The sequence below is a fragment of the Otolemur garnettii genome, unplaced genomic scaffold (genome assembly GCF_000181295.1).
Source record: "Otolemur garnettii isolate 467f Iridium unplaced genomic scaffold, OtoGar3 scaffold00023, whole genome shotgun sequence".
NCBI lineage: Eukaryota > Metazoa > Chordata > Mammalia > Primates > Galagidae > Otolemur > Otolemur garnettii.
Window position 1 is genome coordinate 10,268,900 of NW_003852418.1, and position 21,367 is coordinate 10,290,266.

The following is a 21,367-nucleotide window of genomic DNA, read 5'->3' on the forward strand; positions in this document are numbered from 1 at the left end:
GGCTCTGTCTCACAAAAAAAAAAAAAAAAGAAAAGAAAAATTATCAAATTCTCAGTACATTTCTGTCATAATATACATTTTCATAGTCAACAGATATTAAATATACAACTATGATTGTAAAAATAGATGATCAATGATGATCAATGTCCCCAAGGGGACATTTAGCAGCAGAAATGTTTGGTGGGCCCAGCATTGCAGACCTACTTGGCTTTATCTTTAAGACAGAGTGACACCATCAATGTCATGCAAGGAAAAAGCAATGCAGAAAACAGAGGTCTCAAACTGGTGGGCTGTGGGCTAGGTCAGGACACAAAAGTGTTTTTGGAGGGGCCCCAAATTCACAGTACTGGCTTCTCTTAGAAAATCAACTCTGGCAAGAGTGCATTCACATCACTAAGTGGCATAAATGAACCTGAGAAGAAGAGCAAATGTACCTTGTAGAGTGAACATACATTTTTTTTCTCCTTGCCATAGTCCTCACCACTCCCTACTGTCTTCCACTCAGATCACTACACCCATTTGCAACCTGCCTGACTCCAATGGCCATTTGTATTTGGAAGTCTTGGCACCAGGCAAAGAAAATAAGTGTTAATAGTGCACTATCAGGTGGAAGCCAGTAGTGATAATGGCTCTGAACTCCTACCACACAGACAGACCTGCCTCCCAAAGCTCCCCTCTCTTGTGTGCTAGGCTCCCACTCACCTCTCCCCACGGCATAGACATATGGCGGGGCAGCTCCACGGATCTGGAAGCACAGTGCCTCTGGATGGTCGAGGACTCTGACAATCCTGTACCAGGCAGAAGTAGCAGGGAAAGGCCATAAGGAAAAGCAGCATTGCTCCTACTCACCCAGGGGGCCAACGTGGTAAGCCCCCTTCCCCAAGACTTTGGGGAAATCCAGTCCATATTAGTAGCAGCACTAGAGATTCCAGCTCCTAAATATATAGAGACACATCAGGTAAGCACAGCCCACCACACCAGGATCTCTGATTAATCACAACCAGCCAGTCACCTTTGGAGCTTCAGTCCATGCACAGAAATTCCAGACCACCCTCCTCCATGGTTCTCCTGTCCTAAGGGCTTTTTGGTGGCCAGACCAGCACTTCTGCCAGTCAGTAATTCATTCAACAATCACAGAGGAGAGATGAGAATAGTGCTGAGCCTAGAAACACACCCACACAGATGCCCTGGGCACACACGGTGACAGCCCAGGTGTCTGCCATCTTTGGGTAGCCCCAGACAGGGAGGCAGCACCTGTTGGGGGGTGTAGCCAGAGTCATGTCCAGGGCCTGTCCCCAAGCTGTGTAGCCAGTCTGCTGACTCTCCCATTCCCACCTGCCAGATAAAGCCACCTGGGAGCCTATTCTCAAACCCGAAGTGTTTCTGGGACTTTAAGCACATACGTTCCACCCTGTGACTTCTGACACTTCCATAGACCAATGAAACTACCAATCATGTTTTCCCTCAATCACCTTGTCGTTTTACTGAAATAATCTCATTTAAAATCTTCCATCACTCCCATCAATAGAACACTTACCTTAAGTAAAAGGGAGTATTGCAAAACCAAATGCATAATTTTTTAAATAGAAAATGCTTCCTCTGGACCCATCAATCCATTTCTCTCCATGCTGGACCCTGTCACCAGCCTCCTCACCTCTCCCTACCTCCACCACGGCCCCAGACCATTGGTCTCCTCTTACAGCTAGAAGGCTTCTGCCGGAGCCTCCCAGCAGGCTCCAATGGTCCCCCAGGGCCTGCCCCACTGCCTAATTACCCTCAGTGCCACCCTGCCCTCTCGAGCGCTGCTCCAGCTCCTTCAGCCCCTGGCTGTTCCTCTAACACACTTATACTACCCACCTCAGGGCCTTGGCTTTGGCTGTGGTCTCTGTCTAGAAACTTCTTCCTTCAGAAGTCCCCTTGACTTCCCCTCACCTCCTGCAGGTCTTCACCCCAATGTGCAGTGATGACTCCCTGACCACCGGTCCACACACCCCGGCCCCCTTCCCAGCTTTGTGCATATTTACGTGCACCAGATCACACCACTGTCCGGCGTGTGCCTTGCTTCTGTCTGAGCACTGTCTGCTTCTTGCTCACTCCTCTAACCAGACCTGAGTTCTATGAAGGGTGGGAACTGCACACACACCCCACCCCAAGCTGGATCCCCAAAGCCTCAAACGCCCCCCCAGCACAGGGTGGGCACCCGATAAGCACCCGCCAAATGAATGGAAGTGCCACATTGTCATGCACCTACAGCAACAGGCCTCACCCACAGGGCCCCGGACAGTTCATCCCAACCCCAGCAATCATTTGGCATAAGAGGGACACCTGCAGGACCTGGGGACACTCACTCTTTGGCCTTGGTGGCCACCAAGAGGCGCAGCGGGCGACGGGCGCAGAAGGACTGGTTGAGGATGGACTCCACCTCCGAGAAAGGCCGCAGGAACACCAGGTCTTCATTGATGGAGTAGATCTTCCTCCCCACCTGCAAGCCAGCCATCTGGGCAGGGGAGAGATGTACACACCCATTACAGACTGCCTTCCCTTCTCAGGTGTGTCCCCAAGGCACAGTAAGGCCTCAGGCACCAAGCAGGACCAGGGTCAGCCCACTGTGGCAACCAGTTCCCTCCATGCTGAGTGCCTAGGGCCACAGAGACCTGGTTCTGGTTCTGGTTCTGGCCAGGGCACCATGGGGCAACCTACTGGAGGGTGGAGAGGAGAAATGTTTCTCCCTGTGGAGAAACTCTGCTGCAACTTAATGCTGTCCCATGAGGACATGAGGGAGCACACTAGGACTGTCACCTCGTCACTCTGAAGACTTGCCCAAGAAAATCAAAGACACACTGACCTGAACCAAGACTCACAACCACCTCCTTCTGACCACCCAGGTCACCTGGAAAACTAAGCCCCATGGCTCCCTCCATGTGAGGCAAATATGTGGGTACTTGCAGCCCAAAGCATTCCTAACCTACAGGAGGCAAGCTGGGCATCTGGCCAACATGGGGCTGTATCTTCTCCATTCCCCAGGAGAAGCTAAAAAGACTGGGGCTGAATCCTGGGCCTACCACAGACTCCCTCCCCTCACCTGCCCTCCTCCAGACTGTGTGTCCAGGAGACAGCAATGAACCTGTCTGGCTCAAACCACTCTGGGTTTTTTCAATTCTCACAGCTGATCCCCAAAACTAAATGATGGAGAAACTTTCTGCTTTCTTATTTAATTATTTATTTATTTTGAGACAGAGTCTCACTCTGTGCCCTGGGTAGAATGCCATGGAGTCATAGCTCACAGTAATCTCAAACTCTTGGGCTTGAGCAATCCTTTTGCCTCAGCTTCCTGAGGAGCTGGGACTATAGGCACCTACCATAATGCCCCACTAATTTTTTCTATTTTGAGTAGAGACTGGGTCTTGCTCTGGCTCAGGCTGGTCTCAAACTCCTGAACTTAAGCAATCCACCTGCCTCAGCTTCCCAGAGTGCTGGGATTACAGGCATGAGCCACTGCAACCAGCCCTCTGCTTTCTTCTTGTACCTCCCTACAAGGTCCAGGAGAGGGCACCAGTGTAAAACACCAGGAGGACAGCCCTGCGCACCTGCACCCACTCCCAGTTCCCCAGCCACTGCAGACCAGGGAGTCCTGACTCAGTTTCTCCACACAGGCAATGGGGCAATGAGAGAAAGGAACCAGGATCTGCCAGGCCAGCCCTGCCTCAAGGAATGTGGAGAAGCACCACCCTCCTGCCTGCACACAGCCCAGGCCAGGGGGTCTTCCCCTGAGGCCTCACCTCAGCCAGCGAGCCCCTCTGGACCGACTTCACCACCACAGCCTTATTCTTCTCCTCGATGTCAAAGCCATAGTCTTCCTCCTGGGGCAGGATCTAAGGGCCCAGGGCAGAAGAGACCCAGTAAGGTGGCATGGTGGGGCTGGCTCCAGGCTCCCCACAAGACCAGGATCCTGCTAACTCCTCATGTCCCAGTCTAGTAGGAGAAGGAGTATGGACAGAAGGACTGCTGGGAGATGCAGACCCAGGCTGATAAGATTCGAATAAAACACCAACAGCACCTGGCATGTAGTAGGTGTTCAATACATATTTGTCAATGACTTAGTGAAAGAAATAGATGCAAAGGTGTCCAACCACCAAGGCATGTTGGAAGGTTTGGGAGTCAGTGAGAGGGGATTCAGGGAAACAAATTTATTCAATCAACAATTTTTTTTTGGCCGGCGGGGGGGGGGTTGTTTTTTTTTTTTTTTTTTTTAGAGACAAGCGTATCAATCTGTCACACTGGGATTGAGTGCCATGGCATCATCATAGCTCACAGCAACCTCAAATTCTAGGGTTCAAGTGATCCTCTTGCCTCAGCCTTCCAAGTGGCTAGGACTACAGGTGCCAAGCTGGTTTTTCTATTAGAGATGGGATCTCACTCTTGTTCAGGCTGGTCTTGAACTCCTGAGCTCAGGCAATCCACCTGCCTAAGCCTCCCAGAGTGCTAGGATTACATGCCTGGCTAGTCAACAAATATTTGACAACAAGGGGGTAGTATATGAGCTGAGCCTGGAATAAAGTGAGAAACAAAACTTCACAAAGAGCAATAGAAAGTGTTCCAGGCAGCAGGCACAGCATGTGCAAATGCCCTGAGGTCAGTCCCAAGGCACTGGAGGACCAAGAAAGAGATTACCCAGAGTGTCTGGAGTGGAGTGAGGAAGGGAGAGCACAGGAGATGAAGGAAGAGTCTTGATGTCAGGCCAAGAGTTTGAACTTTATCCTGCATGTGATGGGGAGCACTGGAGGGCCTTATAGGACAAAAATGGCAGTGGAGGGAGGAGAAGCTCAAGTACTAGGGAGAGAAGACAATGGAGTCATCTTTAGATCAGTCAGACTTCAGCTCCAATCCTGGTGGTGGCAAGAGACCTACATTCTGAGCCTGTGTCAGTTGTCTACTGTGGACCATGTGCTCAGATGGGGGTTGCAGCTCACAGGCAGGCAGAGAAGCAAAGATTTGGGAGGCCAGGGTGGTTGGTAAGTACCTGAACAGGCTGGTAAATGCTCCCACAGGATGGCAGTCTACAAGACCTGAGGCTACGGGGCAGACAGGATGCACAGGGCCAGGCTGGTCAGAGGAGATGGAAGCAGAAAGGAAGGGCGTCTACACACCCAGTGTCTTTTGTGAAGAGGGCAGTCTTCAACCACCACCTAGAATCCCCTATACTGCTTGGTACTCAAAATTGAGCACCTTTCTCTAGCCACAATTGGAAGGTCGCCCAGCTCCCTGGCCCACAGGTGTGTCTAGGAATGACAGTGCAGCAGCTCAGCTTTGCTCCTACCAGCAGGCGCTTAGCCAGAATGTTCTCCACCAGCTTGAAGTCATTGCGAAGCTGTTTGTTCTTGCTGCTAGTTCCCTCCATCTCCTCGTCAGCATGGAAGCGGAAGTACTGGGACTCGTCCTTGAACTCGCTCTTCTCCAGCACTGCAAACCCAGAGAGGTACAAGCACGTGGTCAGACTCACATGGGAGAGTATTGGCAGCATCTGCCAACTGGCAGTCACAGGCTGGAGCCAGCCTCTGGACAAGTTTGGTTTGGCCACCACAGTATTTTACTAAAATGGGATCACATGCCAACACTAACATATTAGGATATTTCACATAAAGATCTGACTTTCTGGCTTGGCGCCTGTGGCTCAAGTGGCTAAGGCGTTAGCCACATACACCTAAGGTGGTGGGTTCGAATCCAGCCCGGGCCCGCCAAACAACAATGATGGCTACAACCGAAAAAAAAAATAGCCAGGCATTGTGGCGGGTGCCTGTGGTCCCAGCAACTTGGGAGGTGGAGGCAGGAGACTCACTTGAGCCCAGGAGTTGGAGGTTGCTGTGAGCTATGCCACGGCACTCTACCCAGGGGGACACAGTTTGAAGCTCTGTCTCAAAAAAAAAAAAAAAAAAAGATCTGACTTTCTGACTGCTCTTGAAAAATCTAAACTTGGGCAGCACCTGTCACTCAGTGAGTAGGGTGCAGGCCCCATATACCGAGGGGGGTGGGTTTGATCCCAGCCCTGGCTAAACTGCAACAAAAAAAAATAGCAGGCATTGTGGCTAGCACCTATAGTCCCAGCTACTCAGGAGGCTGAGGCAAGAGAATCACCTAAGCCCAAGAGCTGGAGTTTGCTGTGAGCTGGTGATGCCACAGCACTCTACCAAGGGTGACAGAGTGAGACTCTGTCACACAAAAAAAAAAAAAAAAGAAAAATCTAAACTTGCCCCACTTGCTATAAAGGTATGATACAAAGCCATAGTAATAAAAACAGTGGGGAACTGGAGTAGAAACAGATTAACAACCAGTGGAAGTGAAGAGAAATCACATAAGAGGACTAGGCACTTATGGGAACTCAGTATACAATGGATGATTAATGACCACATGGAGTAGTCCACAGATGGTGCAGGGAAACTTCACTCACTTAGAGGGAAGGGAAAAACAACAACAACAAAAAAAAAATCAGATCCCTACCTCACACCATATACAACAATAAATCCCTGATGGATTAAAGACCTAAATATGAACAGTAAAACTAAAGCTAGCGGAACAAAATGGAGAAGAATATCTTCACCCTAGGATAGAAAAGGAGTCCATGCTCCCTTGTACTATAGTAAAATTAAGAATTTCCATTCAATAGCAACTCCATGGGCAGATGGAAGATTGACGGACAACTCGTCATGTCTAAAACAAACAAGGAGTAAATATCTAGAATATCAAAACTCTCTAATGAAATCAACCAGAAAAAGCTGGGAAATTTATAGATAAATGGGCAAAGGATGTGAATGGGCAGTGTACAGGCAGGCAAACCCCACTGGGCAGCAGTATGTAAAAAGGAACTTAACCTCACTAGTCATCAGAAAGAGACCACAGTAAGACCAAGCAAACAAAGGCCCCATGGGCCATATCTGGCCCACTACCTGCTCTTATAAATAAAGCTTTATTGTCACGGCCATCTTTTATGCATTGTCTATGTCTGCTTCTGCAAAACAATGACAAAGCTGAATAACTGTGACAGAGACTGTATGGCTCACAAAGCCTACATTTTTACTATCTGTACTTTACAGAAAAAGTGTGCTGATGCCTTTCCAAGACAAGCCAGGAAAATGAATAAAAACAGCCAATAACAACCAATATGTGACCTGACCCCTGTGGCTTACAATTTAACTAAGCACCTACTAGTCTGACTACTAGTGCCAAGCACACTGGGCATGAGGATGTATGCTTAAGTTCTTATCTACTCCTTGGATAGGAAGGATTTGCTGTACCCTTTTCACAGATGGGGAGACGGAGGCCCAAAGAAGTAAAGTAAGCTGCCCAAGATCACAGAGCCAGCAAGCAGTAGGGTCCCCCTTTCCCCACAATGCCCTGCCAGGCCTGGCAGATAAGGTAGAGATAAATACCAACAGTGCACAAGGGGGAAACTGAGGCTTGGAGGGGTGAAGGCAGTGAGCTGTCAGATCAGTGGGACCCTGAAACAAAGAAAACCCACTGCCTTAGCTGCAAGACATTTCTGTTACCCCAGAAGACAGGGACTTTCTCTCAACTTGGTGACTCAAGGGACAGTAGCAAGAAGAGTCTCTTCCTTTGTCCTTGGTCTCCCAGGACAGTTCACAGGGACCCTACCTGTGAGTAAGCATCATCCTCAGGCCACCCTTGCTACCACTTTAGAGAAACAAACACACAAAATGCTTCCCTCCCCAGAGCTGGGGAGCCAGGCCCCGGGAGCCGGCCAGCTTCACCTCCACTATAAACATTAAGTTAGAGGATTCCAGGAGTGGGAGGAAGAATCGCTATGTTGTGTCTTGCCTCTAATGTTTGGGGAAAACAGGGTGGACTTCCAGAAGTCCACATGCTCAACCAAGTTAAGTACCAACTTCAACATCTTTCAGTAAAGGCTGCTGGGGTCCTGGAGACACCACAGGGCCCTGTAGGCTCAGATGCCAAAGGAGGTGCCAAGGGAGGTGCCAGGAAAGGTGCCGCGGAGGCCTCGCCCCACCCTCCACTCTGCGTCCTACCCTGTACTTTGCTGCAGCCACAACCCTAGGATTAGCCCCTTTCCTATTTTAACCTATTTCTGAGTTCGTGGCAGGGAATAAGGGAAGCAGGACCACGTCCTGCAATTTCTCTCCCTGAGGGGCCCTGAGAGCACAGGGATTGCCCAGGAGTCACCCCTTACCCCACCCCACACAATGTCCTCAGCCAGCAGCCTTCCGGGAATAGCAGCCAGGGAGGACCCCTAATTATCCTCACCCATAATGAGAGGTTCTGCCCAGTGATGGCGGGAAGGCCGGAGCTGTCAGGGTGCCCTGAGGGGACAGAGTGGCCTCTGGGAATGAGGAACTGAATTCAGTGAGATGGGGTGGATGGGTGAAGATGCCTGAGGCCACCCACACTGGCCTGACCGACCCATGTCAGCAGGGTAAATGGGAAGCCACGGTGTGAGTCCTATTCCCACAGAACTTCTAAGCTGAGCTTAGAGAAGAAGGGGACAGCAAGGGCTCCAGTGGAAAACGGGGGAAACCGAGGCCCAAAGAAGCGCATGGGCCTACTGGGAGTCAGCCAAGTTGGGCCTAGAACTAGGCCTGATGGCCACATGACAGGGGTGTGGGCCTAATGGCCTCCCAGCTCACCAGCATACAGCTCAGCCTGCAAGAGGATACAAACCCAAGACTCAAAAACCTATGGCCCTCCACCTGCTTTTCTAAATAAAGTTTTATCAGCCCACAGCCACAACCACCTATAGCTGCTTTCATGTTACAACAGCAGACTCAAGCAGCTGTGACAGGGACTGGGTGGCCTACAAAGCCTACATTATTTGCCATCTGGCTTTTCACAAGGAAAGTTTGCCAACCTCTTGAATTAGAATAAAAAAGCAGAGGCCAGGAAAGAGAAATGGCCAAAAGACCTGCCTATGGCTCAGGGTCTCCTGAATCCCACCACTCCTCCCTCCACAGCCACCCTGGGTCCCAGCCACATCGTCCTTCCCCTGGACCATCATGCCCACCCTCCCCACTGGCTTCTCTGCTTCCTCCACCCCAACCCACGCCCCAGACTGTCCTCCACAGGCAGCCAGAGGGGACCTGTAAGCCCCACTCAGCCACGTCCTCCTCTGCTCAGAACCTTGCCAGGACTCCCACCTCACTCGACGTAAAAGCCAAAGTTCTCCTCACATGCCCACACCCTTTGAAAGGCCAGAAAATGTATGATTTGGTTTTTGTTTGGTACAAACACGCACTTACAAACATACACACATGAGGCTGTAAGTTCCCCAGAACAAGATGGTTCTGTGTTGGCCACCACTCTGTCCCCATAGCCTAGCACAGTGCCTGGCACACAAAAGACACCCTCTGGATAATACCAGAATGAACAAAGGCAGAAAGGATAAGTGGGATTGGTCTACCAGAGACAGAACAGCTCCTCTAAAAAAGTGAACCTGAGCTAGAAACACTTAGCTGTGTATACAAGGAGGGGTCAGGAGGTATGGACTGAGAGGAATCTGAGTCACGTACAGGAGTGAGGTAGGAGAGCACCCCAGGCAAGAAAGAACGCAAGTGCAAAGGCCCTGAGGAATGTTCTAGAAACAAGAAAAAGGAAAAAGAATCCTTGGCAGAAGTTATTTTACTTTTTTAGGGAGACAGTCTTGCTCTAATGCCCAGGCTAGAGTGCAGTGGCATGATCACAGCTTTGAGGAGTTTGCAACCTCAAACTCCTAGGTTCAAGCAATCCTCCGGCCTCAACTTGCTAAGCAGCTGGGACTACAGGTGCATGGCTACCACACCCAGCTAATTTTGTGAAACAAATTTTGGAGCAGAAACAGGGTCTCCCTATATTGTTCAGGCTGGTCTTGAACTCCTGGGCTCAAGCAATCCTCCCTCCTCAGCCTCCCAAAGTGCAGGGATTATGAGCATGAGCCACTGTGCCTAGCCAGCAGAGGTTAAAAGTTTACCTGCCCCATTTAAAGGACAGGTGACTCTGGGATCCCCAGTGGTGGCCAGCGAAGGGATAGGTCACAGAGCACAGCAGTTACTTGTGGGGCCAGTGAAGCCAGGCTGCCTGCATTCTAATCCTGCTCCAGGCTATCTAGGTCCTAATCCTGCTCCAGGCTATCTGGGTTCTAATCCCAGCTCCTACTTGCTATGTGACCTTGAAAACATTTCCTGACTATCTGAGTTTATAATCCCTCGTTTATAAAATGGGGGGTGATATCAATACTAACGTCAACGGGTTAGGCTGTAAGGCTTCAACTAATAAACACATGGGATATACTCAGAAAGAGACCGGGCACGCTGAGTGTTGATTTTTGTTTTAATTTAAACTGGTGTTAATGGAACAATTTTCTCCTCCTCCCCAGCTTCCTGCCTTGGGACCATCTCAGGACCCTTTCCCTCTAATCCCTTCATATTTGCCTCTCTCTCTGTGGGACGAAAAGCAATTTATCTAAGGGGTGAGGCCGGGAAAAGAGGTGCAAACAACTCCCAGAAAGGTTTTCTGCCTCAGCTCACAGCCAGCCTGTCTGTAGTTCCCTTCACAGCTCATCCTGGGAGGCCACCTCCCGTCCAGAAAGCCGCTGGACTGGACTTCAAATCCAGGCCATGTTTTCCCAAACTATCCCAGCCATTTTAGTTCCCACTGGATACTGAAGTGATGTCTCAATTGGTACAGATCAGGGAGGAGCAAGAGGCAGATGGGATTCAGGAGCCACTCCCAGCTCCCAGGGTCACAGAGCCACAGACCTGGCTTCAGTCCCCCCTCCCTGCTTTGTAAACCACCAGCTTTTCTGCGCCTGGAGTGACAGCCGAGGGAGTGAGGCCCTGGGAGGCCAGGCTGAGGACCAGGGGGATTACCGTGGTGCATAAAGCCGTTGTTGCAGAGGCCCACACCAAGCGCCACGGCCTCCTCCCGCGTCTGGCAGTCTCCCTGCAACGGAACAAGAAAAGGCATTAGGCAGGTCAGTATCAGAGAAGCTGAGCATGGCTGGCAAGAAGCCCACAAATCCCCAAGAACGGGGGCTCCACAAGGGCTAAAATCCTCTGTCTTATTTACTATAGTACCTCACACACATCTTTGTGATAATTACTAATAAACGCCAAACAAGATGACTATTTTATTGTACCTGTGATCAATACCACAAAGGAGGCCAGGTGTGGGGGCTCACCCCTGTAATCCTAGCACTCTGGTAGGCTGAGGCAGGTGGACTGCTTGAGCTCACCAGTTTGAGACCAGCCTGAGCAAGAGGGAGACCCTGTCTCTACTAAAAAAATAGAAAAACTAGCCAGGCATTATTGGGGGGGGGGGGGCGCCTGTAGTCCCAGCTACTCAAGAGACTGAGGTAAAAGAATCACTTGAGTCCAGGAGTTTGAAGTTGCTGTGAACTATGACACCATGGCATTCTCAAAAAAAACTCAAAGGATAAATAGAGACATCAAGTGGCACAGAATGTTCATTAGCCAGTCTGCTTCTGTTGCTTGCAACCCAACTAATCTAAACTCATCCAGGCCAAGTGTGTGAGCTCTGTGTATGCACATGGGGACAGGGGTGTCAAACAGAGGGAACAGCATAGACAAAGGGCTGGAGATGGGAAGCAGCTCAGAGGTCAGGAAGAAGCAGAAAGCAGCAGGCTGGCATGAGAGGACAGGCTGGGTCATGCCCAGGTGCTGCTGCGATCCTGCTTATCCTAAGTGCTAGGAACAAATCCTGGCCTGAAGCCTTGGCTCAGTAAATATCTGATGATTAAATAAAGGAGCTGTCAGCAGGGGCAAGATCGCATAGGAGCTCGGAGCTGGGTCAGTGAGCTTCAACTCCCCTGACACCCGCACAACCCCCTCTCACTGACTCCCGAAGTCAGAAATTCTGAGAGGCCTTGCCTGTCCCTTCTGTGTCATCAGCCACAGAGGCTGCAACCAAAGGGGACATGAGCACTATTCAGGGCTGCAGGACTCAGCCCTGGGCAGAAGGCTTGGGGAAGACCCTCCAGCCTCAGTATTTCACCACACTGCCTGCCCCGCGCTGACTCGAAAAAGATAAATTTCTCCCCCAGGACCCCAAGCCAGTGGCTGGAGGGCCAGCATGCTGGGAGCCCTGCCAGCTCAGGCGGCTGTGAGAGGCCACATCCGGAGCAGCCGCCTCCCAGCTGTGAGGAGCCAGCAGGGGAGAGACACTAGGGCCCAGGTGGTGGGCAGGCCCAGCCCTGCAGATTGTGGGGCCCGAGGTGGCATCTGGAGCCCACCTGGCTTTGTGAGGTTCAAAGGGGTACATTTTCCCCTTCTCCCCAAAAGGTCCTGGGGAGACCATCCCAGAGGCTCCTGTTAGACCAAGGGCACATTTTGGGTTCACAGTGAAGCGGGAAGACCTTGGAGGCATCACTGAAGAGGGAGTCCTGCCCACCTCCCTCTAGCAGTCCCCGAAAGTGGCATTTTCTCCCACCAGGAGGAAAATGTGGATAGGCAAACTGAGGCTCAGAGGAGACGTTAGCTACCCAGGGGGTGGAGCCAAGGTTCCTGTCCCTATTTTTCTTTGTCTTTTCCTAGTACCTCCAGCCACTAGCAGACTCTCTGCTTCTCCACCCTGACCCCCACCCCATTGTAGCAAGTCCTGCTGCCCTCGACGCCTGCTGTCTACCTGCACACAAGGTCAGCATGGAGGGCACTCGGGCAGGATTCTGCAGAGCCAGCCCAGGAGTGTGCATCCCTCCCACACCGGCATCCCTGGCCTGTCCTCTGCCCTCTCCTGATCTAGGCCACTGATCCCTGCCTGAAATTTGACAGCCTCAGTCCAAGCAGCAAAGACCCAAAAGCCACCAAGAACAGCTGGGTCCCCAAGTTCAAACCCCAGCCCTGCCCTTGACCTTGTACAATTCTTTAACTTCTCTGGGCTTCACTTCCTCATCTGTATTTTCATTTCATTCTTAGATCTTCCCTTGACTCTGCAAGGCCTCTGCCACCCTGAGTGGTGCTCCTGGCTCAGATTCTACATGATCAGCAATCATTAGGAGCATTATTATTGACTGGCAGGGCACTGACAACCCCTCCCCACACACAAGAGTATCTCAGAGTATTCTGATGCCTGTGTGCTCTGAGGCAAGTTACACAGCCTCAGTTTCCCCATCAGTAAAGTGGGGATAATAACTGTACTTTCATCAAGTTGTTCTGAGGATTAAATGAGATAATGTACCAAGCAAATCAGAGCCGATATAGAACGTAAGTTGTCTAGCTAAGGCAGTGATTTTCAACCCATGTGCCATGCCACACTGGTGTACTGTGAGAGGATCTTAAGTGTGCTATGAAAATTTTAAAGATCATTAATTATTTTCAAGAAAAGTTCAAAGCATAGTGGTTTTTTTACTCTTTTTTTTCATCAACATAATTTAAGTGTGCCATGTGGAATTTAACTATAGGTTCAAGTGTGCCGTGAGATAAAAAGATTGAAAAACACTGATCTAAAGTCTAATGCTCACCTTATTTTCAAAGGTAAAAGAGCTCTGATTGATCTGAGTAGCAACTACAGAGTCCCTCCCAAGACACAAGGAATGAATCCCAAGGATTCATTCTAAGCCACTTCAGCAACCCTTGTTCTCTTCCCAAAGGAACTGGTTTGAGGGCATATATGGGGACCCATCTGGCCATGAGACCTTTGTGGAGGGGTGCAGGGGAGACTAAGGGACACTTCCTCCCCTAATATCAGAATGAAAAGTGCTCTTCAGTGGTCCCTGCTGCCTGCCTTTGACCCTGGTTCTGCACAGATGTGATGCCTGGCGCTATGGCAGCCATCATGTGCCTGTAAGGCAGGTATAAGAAGACTCTAGGATGGCAGAAAAGAGCAGTAGAGATGCCCTGGTGCAGACAGCATTGTTGAGCTCTAGGACCACGAACTCCAGGCATTTAATTATGTGAGAGAGAAACATCTTTACCATGTAAGTCAGGGTTCCTATTGTACACAGCATAGCTAACTGATCCAGTAGTAGGTATGCTTCAAGGGGTAGAATGACACAGAAGTTAGAAAAGAAGATGTGTCTAAAGCAAAAAACCCTCCTAAACTATACGCAATTAGGTGTTTTTCTCACTTCCCTGCTAAGGTAAAAGGTAGGGATGACTCTTGAGACTCACTATAACCAGTCTTTAGGGACACATCTTGGTCACTGATCTCTACCCCAGAGAGAGACCCACACAGGCACGCTCACTCTCCTCCCCTCCTCCCTGACCCAGCTGCCTTCACAGCAACCTCAGGGAAGCCATCCTCCTGCCTCAGCTCCAATCTGCTACCCTGCGTCCTCACTCCAGGCCTGACCTCCCCAAAGCTGCCTCTGCCACAGCCTCCTGGCTTAGTAAATAGCAGCTGGAGCCAAAGGCTTTGGAGTTGTCTCAACTCCTCTTTGTTCCTCACCTCCCACCATCCATCAGCAACCCCTGCCAGGTCCGTCTCCAAAACATTCCGAATCCAACCCCTTCTCCCACTTACCCCACCACCCCGTTCTCAGCCACCACCCTCCCCTTCCTGGAATGCTAATGCTGATGCTGGCTCTTCCCTGCTGCCAGCCCTGTCCCCGCAGCCCATCCTCCACACTCAGCCAGAGGGGTCCCATCGGAGCACATCACCCATGCTCAGCGCCCTTCAAGGGCCCACATGGCCCTGTGTCATCCTTACACACGGCTTCCCCATCAGTCCCTCCTCATATCCCCCCCCCAGCCACATTGGTCCCCTCCCCGTACCCCAGACATAACAGGCTCACCCACCTCAGAGCCTCTGAGCTACTCCGCAGAGTCCCCCAGACTCGCTCCTGCCTCGCTCAGCTCTCTATCCCACTGCCCCTGCTCTACACAGCCTCCCTGACCACCCCACACCCCTGTATAATACCCACTCCTGCTCCCACAGGCCATACCCTCCACCTCATTGCAACCTACAACTAGCTGATACATTATGCATTTTACTTATTTTTCTATTTATTCTGTGTTTCTCCTATCCCTCCCCAGAATTTACAACCTGTAACAATAGGAACATTTGGTGTCCCTAAAACCCAAAACAGTGCCCACTACCTAGTAGGTACATGAAAAAAATTTTTTAAAAGAAGTATCAGGTAATGAGCCCTCTTATCTAATTTCTCTGCAATCTCTTTTCACCTCCTGTTTTAAAGGTACCCAAGGCTGACAAGGAACAGGCCACCTGCAGTGGAGAGTCACCTCAGGTCCACGTGTGCAAAGCCTGCCCTCTCCCCCACCCACCTGCTGAGAAGTCCAGTGGCACCTCCTGTGTCCAAAGAGAAGGCTACATTGTCCCTAAACACCCTCATCCATCTTCCCATCACCACCAAGGGAACTTCCACCTTCCCGTCACCCCTAAGTCCCAGGACTCCGTCTTGATATCCAGCCCATTCCCAAGCAGTACATCCCATCACTCCAGTGCGAATGCTTCTAAGCCCCAGTGACTTCCTGCCATGTCTGTGACGGGCCCCACCCCCAGCTCAAGCATGGGGTTCACCCAGGAGTGATGTCCACACTACACTTTGTAAAGCTATGCACCCTGCCAGCCAATCGGCCTCTCTGGGTCCCAGTTCTCCCACATGTAAATGGGTTGGGGGACTCAATCAGATAATACACAAAGCCTGCCAGGATCCAGCCCAGAGTAAATATCCCACAATCAGGAGCCATAAAGGAGAAGAGATCGACAGACAGGTGTGTGCACAGCACCTGACAGAGCAAACATCTTTGGGAAGTTGCAGCAAAACCCATGCACAGATTTTCCAGGCCTCTGGCCAGGCCCTACCCACTGGGAACTTCTCTGAAAGGAATAACTTGGCAGGCTCCAAACATAAGCTCTAACTTAGTAGGCCAAGAGAGGTGGCTCACACCTGTAATCCTAGCACTCTGGGAGGCCAAGGAGGTAGATTGCTTGTGCTCAGGAGCTCAAGACCAGCCTGAGCAAGAGTCAGACTCCATCTCTAAAAAAAAAAAAAAAATAGCCAGGTGTTATGGTGGGTGCCCGTAGTGCCAGCTACTCAGGAGGCTGAGGCAAGAAGTTGATCATTTGAGCCCTAGAGTTTGAGGTTGCTGTGAGCTAGGACACCATGGTACTCCATCCGAGGCAACAAAGTGAGACCCTGTCTCAAAAAAAAATAAATAAAGACAGCTCCAATTTGGTGCCAGGATGAGACCAGCCTGTCCCAGACTGCCTAGGACCATGCAAAAAAAAATTTTTTTTTTTAGAGACAGTCTTATTTTATCACCCTCAGTAGAGTGCTGTGGCATCACAGCTCCAGCTCTTGGGCTTAGGCGATTCTCTTGCCTCAGCCTCCCAAGTAGCTGGGAATGCAGGCACCTACCACAACACCTGGATATTTTTTTGTTGCAGTTTGGCCAGGGCCAGGCTTGAACCCTTGGTATATGGGGCCGGTGCTCTACCCTCCTGAGCCATAGATGCCACTCGGACCATGCAAATTTTATAACTAAAAGCTCCAACGTGGAAGCAGCCCATGTGTCCGTGGATGAACAAAATGCAGTTTACCCACTGCTACAGTTTCAATGTTTTTGTCCCCTCTAAAATCATGATGAAACTTGATCCCCACTGCAACAACATTCAGAGGTGTGTCCTTTAGCAGGTGATCGAGTCACTGGGCAGATCATTAGACAGCCCTGTACCTGGGCTTGATGGAGGGAGCCCGTCCCTTCCATCCCTTCTGCCGTGAGGACACAGCAGCAAGATGCCATCTTGGAAGCAGAGATCAGGTCCCCACCAGACACCAAACCTGCCAGCACATGCATCTTGGACTCACAGCCTCCCAAACTGGGAGAAATAAATGTCTGTTCTTTATAGATTACCCAGCACAAGTGCACTAAGACACAGACAATGGAAAATCATTCAACTTCAAAACGGAAGGAAATTCTTGACATGTGCTATAAAATGGTAAACCTTACAGACACTACACTATGTGAAATAAACCAATCCGAAAGGAAAAATATTGTGTGATTCCACCCACATTAGTCAAGTTCACACAGACAGAAAGGAGAACGGTGGCTGCCAGGGGCTAGGGGGAGGGGGACTGTGGAGTTATTTAACGGGGCCAGACTTTTGGTTTGGGAAAACAAAAAGAGGTCTCAGGGCAGACAGTGGTGATTATACAACATTGTGAATATATTTAATGCCACTAAACTATCCACTGAAAAATGGCCAAGATGGTGTTTATATTATGTATATATTGCCACGATGGAAATTTTTTTAACGAAAAGCCCCACATCCAAAGACAAAGTGAGATGCTGGCCACACACCTGAAGCGAGTCCTCACCTGAGCCAGCAGCCAGTCCACCAGCTTGCTTCCTGGAAGCACCGACTTGTAGGTCTTCAGGTGGTAATCGCGGTCTCTGCGGGGACAGGCAAGCGTGGGATGAGCCGAGGGGAGGAGGGTGCTGGGCGCAGCCCTGACTGCCCTGCTGGCTGGGTCTAGGCATCAAAGATTTCCAGGCCATCAGCTATCTAGGCACTGGGCAAGGGTCCAAGTCTCAGCCCACACTCCACACCTAACTTGCAGCTCCTACAAGGGCCACGCCTATCCCAGACCTCTAGCCACTAGGGAGTAGGGGGCAGCAGGGGAAGGCTCTCCGGCCCTGGAAACTCTCTCTCTAGCCTAGGGGATCTCAGCTGCGGGCGATTTGGCCTTCCAAGGCTCTGAGACATTTCTAGCTGTCATGATGGTGGTATGTGGGAGCAAGGGGTGTTATAAAGTGCTAAGGGCACCTGGTGGCCAAGGCCAGGGATGCTGCTAAATACCGTGCATGCCCAGGACAGCCCCACAACCAAGGCTTATCCAGGCCAAACTATCACTTGTGCCAAGGCTGAGGAAGCATGGTTCACCCTAACACAGCAGTAGGGAAAACTCTCGGTTCTCTCCCCTCCTTTATCTCTGTTTGGTTGTTGACATTCGTGAGTTTAAAGGGCTGGTGTGGGCTTCTGGCACTGAGCAGGCGGCAGAGCCCTGTGAGTTCACAGTTCTTGTAGTTCCATCCCGCGGGAAGCGCTCTGACCTCGTATGGCAGCTACATTTCTGCCAAGCCTTGGTACGATTACTGACCTTGCAGCAAAATTGCAACAATTCCTCAGCCTTTGAAGTCAACAAAAATGAGCTTATGTGGCCAGCCTGTGCCAAGGCTGATAAAGAAACTCTGGCTGGAGAGTCTTTCTCAGGCTTTAGAAACTGAGGGGACTAGCAGGCCACGTGCATAGAAAGCAGAGGCCTACAGCTGCCCCCACCACTCCCTTCTCCGAGGCTGATGGGGCTTGCACAAGAGCAGGGGCACAGGGGCCGAGAGGGAGGAGGGAGGTTTGCAGATGAAAGTGGTTCCCAGGGCCTGACCTCCCCCAGGGCCAGCAGATGCCGGGAAGAGGTCCCTCATCTCCACTCCTCTGAGAGGTGATAAAAGCTATCAGGACAGGGGGGCAGAGGAATGTGCAGCTGGGGTAAGAATAGGTCACCCTCTCTGTCCCTTTATCCATCCATAACTCGGAAGTTTCACAGTAAAGAAAACAACTAATAGTAGGCATTTATAGTGCCAGGAGCCATTCAGAGCATCTTCTCTCGGCTGGGCACAGTGGCTCATGCCTGTAATCCTGGCACTCTGGGAGGCTGAGATGGGCAGATTCCTTGAACTTAGGAGTTCAAGATCAGCCTGAGCAAGAGTGAGACTCCATCTCTACTAAAAATAGAAAAACAAGCCAGGCACTGTGGCAGACACCTGTAGTCTCAGCTACTTGGGAGGCTGAGGCCAGAGAATCACTTAAACCCAAGAGTTTGAAGCTGCTGTAAGCACTCTACCCAGGGTGACAGAGTGAGACTTTAAAAAGAAAAAAAGCACCTCTGTAGATGTATTATAATCCTCATGAAAATCCAAGACATGCGAGCTCTTTTTATGCCCATTTGACAGAGGCAGAAACAGAAACAAAAGAAGTAAATGACCTTTCAACTTTCACTCAACACTCACCAATCCCACTACTTTGCCCTAGGCCTGTGCTCTCCAACATGCAGCTATTTTAATTTAAATTTTAATCAATTTATATTAAGTCAAATTAAAAATCACATTCCTCCATCTCAAGTGTTCCAAAGGTACATGGGACTGGTGGCTGCTATACGTGATGGCGCAGCTACAGAGCATTTCTGAGTGCAGAAAATCCAGCTGGGCAGCCCTGCTGTAGGCTATAGGGATGGGGCAGTGAAGATTTTCCTCACCCTTGGTGAAGGGGAGGGGAGGGGAGGAAGATAGTACGCAGATTAACAAATATATAATATGTCAAGCAGCAATAAGTTTTTTTTTTTTTTTTGAGACAGAGCCTCAAGCTGTCCCCCTGGGTAGAGTGCTGTGGCATCACAGCTCACAGCAACCTCCAACTCCTAGGCTCAAGCGAGCCTCCTGCCTCAGCCTCCCAAGTAGCTGGGACTACAGGCGCCCGCCACAACACCTCGCTGTTTTTTTGGTTGCAGCCATCATTGTTGGTTGACGGGTCCAGGCTGGATTCGAACTGGCCAGCTCAGGTGTATGTGGCTGGCGCCTTAGCCGCTTGAGCCACAGGCGCCGAGCCGCGCTAAGTTTTAAGAAGAAAACCAAAGTGAAGGAAGGGAGACAGAGAGTACAAGTGATGCTACTCTCTACAGGTGCTCAGGGAAGACCCTCCCTGCAGGGAAGACATGAAGGCATGCAGGGGTGAAGCCTGAGGTGGCTGCTGGGATTAGCCCCAGTCCCCAGAGGAGAAAGCTGAGGCAGGGGAGGGTAAGTGACTCTGCCAGGGTCCCAGCACTGGTCTCCAGCAGGCAGATCAAAGCTCAGCCTGTCCGGCTCCAGAACTGACACCCTTCCCACAACACTGCAGCGCTTCCCACAAACCCACTCACTTAATCCTAATGACGAACCTCCAGGGAAAGTGATTACCGGCCCCTTCTGATGGAGAAGGGCACAGGGGATCAGAGAGGTTAAGTTGCGGGCCCAAGGCTGCACAGCTGAGAAGAGGTGGAGAAGAAACTGGAGCTCAAAAAGAGTAACTTACTTGATCACGGGGGTGTAGAGGCTGTGAAGACGGCAGTAAAGCCTCACGCCCTGAAAAAAAAAAAAAAGAGAGGATTCTGGAATAAGGCAAGATCCTTCAGAAGCTCCTAAATCCAGTCTGCTGGGAGAGAGAGTTCCTGGGACAAACCAGGGTGATGGGGAAGGAAGGGAAGGTGGGAGAGGTGAGGGAGGTAGGGGAGAAAGCTAACAGGCCACCGCAGCACAGCTGACCACAGAAGGTGACCTCAGGGGAGTCTGGGTGGGGGTCCCAGTAGAGGTCCCTACCTTGGACATGATATCCTCCAGCTCACTCCGGGCCTTAAAGGTGCCATCGTCATAGCGGAAGCGATACATCACCTGCTCATTCTTGAACTGGTGCTTGTCAGAAACTGGGGAAACACGGAGGTCCCGTGAGGCTGGGCACACTTCCCATCAAGCCACTGGACCAGCCTCTGGGCCGGGCATGACTTCACTGAACCCCCTGCCCACACCTCACTAGGTTGGTGCTATAGCTCCTTGTTTAATACTTGAGGAATCTCCTGCTGCGTGTGGGGCCTTGATGAAACCTACACCCAGAAATACATCTGGTCCAGCCTGCACTGGGACCCTTCTGCCCCAACATGTCCTCAGACCTAGATCCCCCAGGGTCATGTGGGGACCCAGTATGCTGGGCTATGAGACCACACAGCTGAGGTTTACAGGACGATCTCCGGACAACAGCCTAAAAGTCATCCTTAATGCTTTGAATCCATTAGCGAAGCTGGAAGGCCTGACCTTTAAAATATCAATAATCTGACTTCTATGTCCCTACCCTAGTCTGAACCACCTTCAGCTCCTGCCTGGACTAGCACCATCGCTGCCTCCTCTGTAGTCTCCTCCTGGCTGGGCTCCCTGCTGCCACCCTGGGTCCTAAAAGGCCACTCTCCACAGGAGGCCCAGAGGGATGCTGTTAAAAGTAGGAGCAAGTCTTCCCTCCATGCAGGGCTCAGCAATGGCTTCACAGCCACTCAGAGTAAAAGCCCAAGACCCTATCATCCCCCATAGGGTCCTGGGCCTCACCTTCCCTGCTCTCCCGTCAGTCCTGTGCCTTCACCCTCACCTGCTAACACTCCCCTGCTGGTTCTTGCTATTCCTTGAACTAATCACGCCTTCACTGACTGTTCCCTCTGCTGGAATCATGAAGCCCAGCTGGCTCCATCCCTCACTGCTCAGGTGCTGGTCCCAGCATCACCTTCTCAAAGAGGCCCTCCCTGACTCTGCCCACATTCTTTTTTTTTTTTTTTGCAGTTTTTGGCCAGGGCTGGGTTTGAACCCGCCACCTCCAG

General features: G+C 50.9%; 1 protein-coding gene across 1 annotated transcript in view; it reads right to left on the bottom strand.

Annotated features, from left to right (window-relative positions):
• PREX1 (phosphatidylinositol-3,4,5-trisphosphate dependent Rac exchange factor 1) overlaps positions 1-21,367 on the bottom strand; it is a 191,233-nt gene that overhangs the window by 28,661 nt on the left and 141,205 nt on the right. The window contains exons 12-19 of the mRNA XM_003787681.3: positions 20,328-20,431; positions 20,044-20,093; positions 17,297-17,372; positions 10,869-10,941; positions 5,318-5,460; positions 3,780-3,872; positions 2,349-2,497; positions 703-788 (exon numbers count right to left, since the gene is read on the bottom strand). Coding sequence (XP_003787729.1) covers positions 703-788; positions 2,349-2,497; positions 3,780-3,872; positions 5,318-5,460; positions 10,869-10,941; positions 17,297-17,372; positions 20,044-20,093; positions 20,328-20,431 — 774 coding nt within the window. The remainder of the gene's footprint in view (positions 1-702; positions 789-2,348; positions 2,498-3,779; positions 3,873-5,317; positions 5,461-10,868; positions 10,942-17,296; positions 17,373-20,043; positions 20,094-20,327; positions 20,432-21,367) is intronic.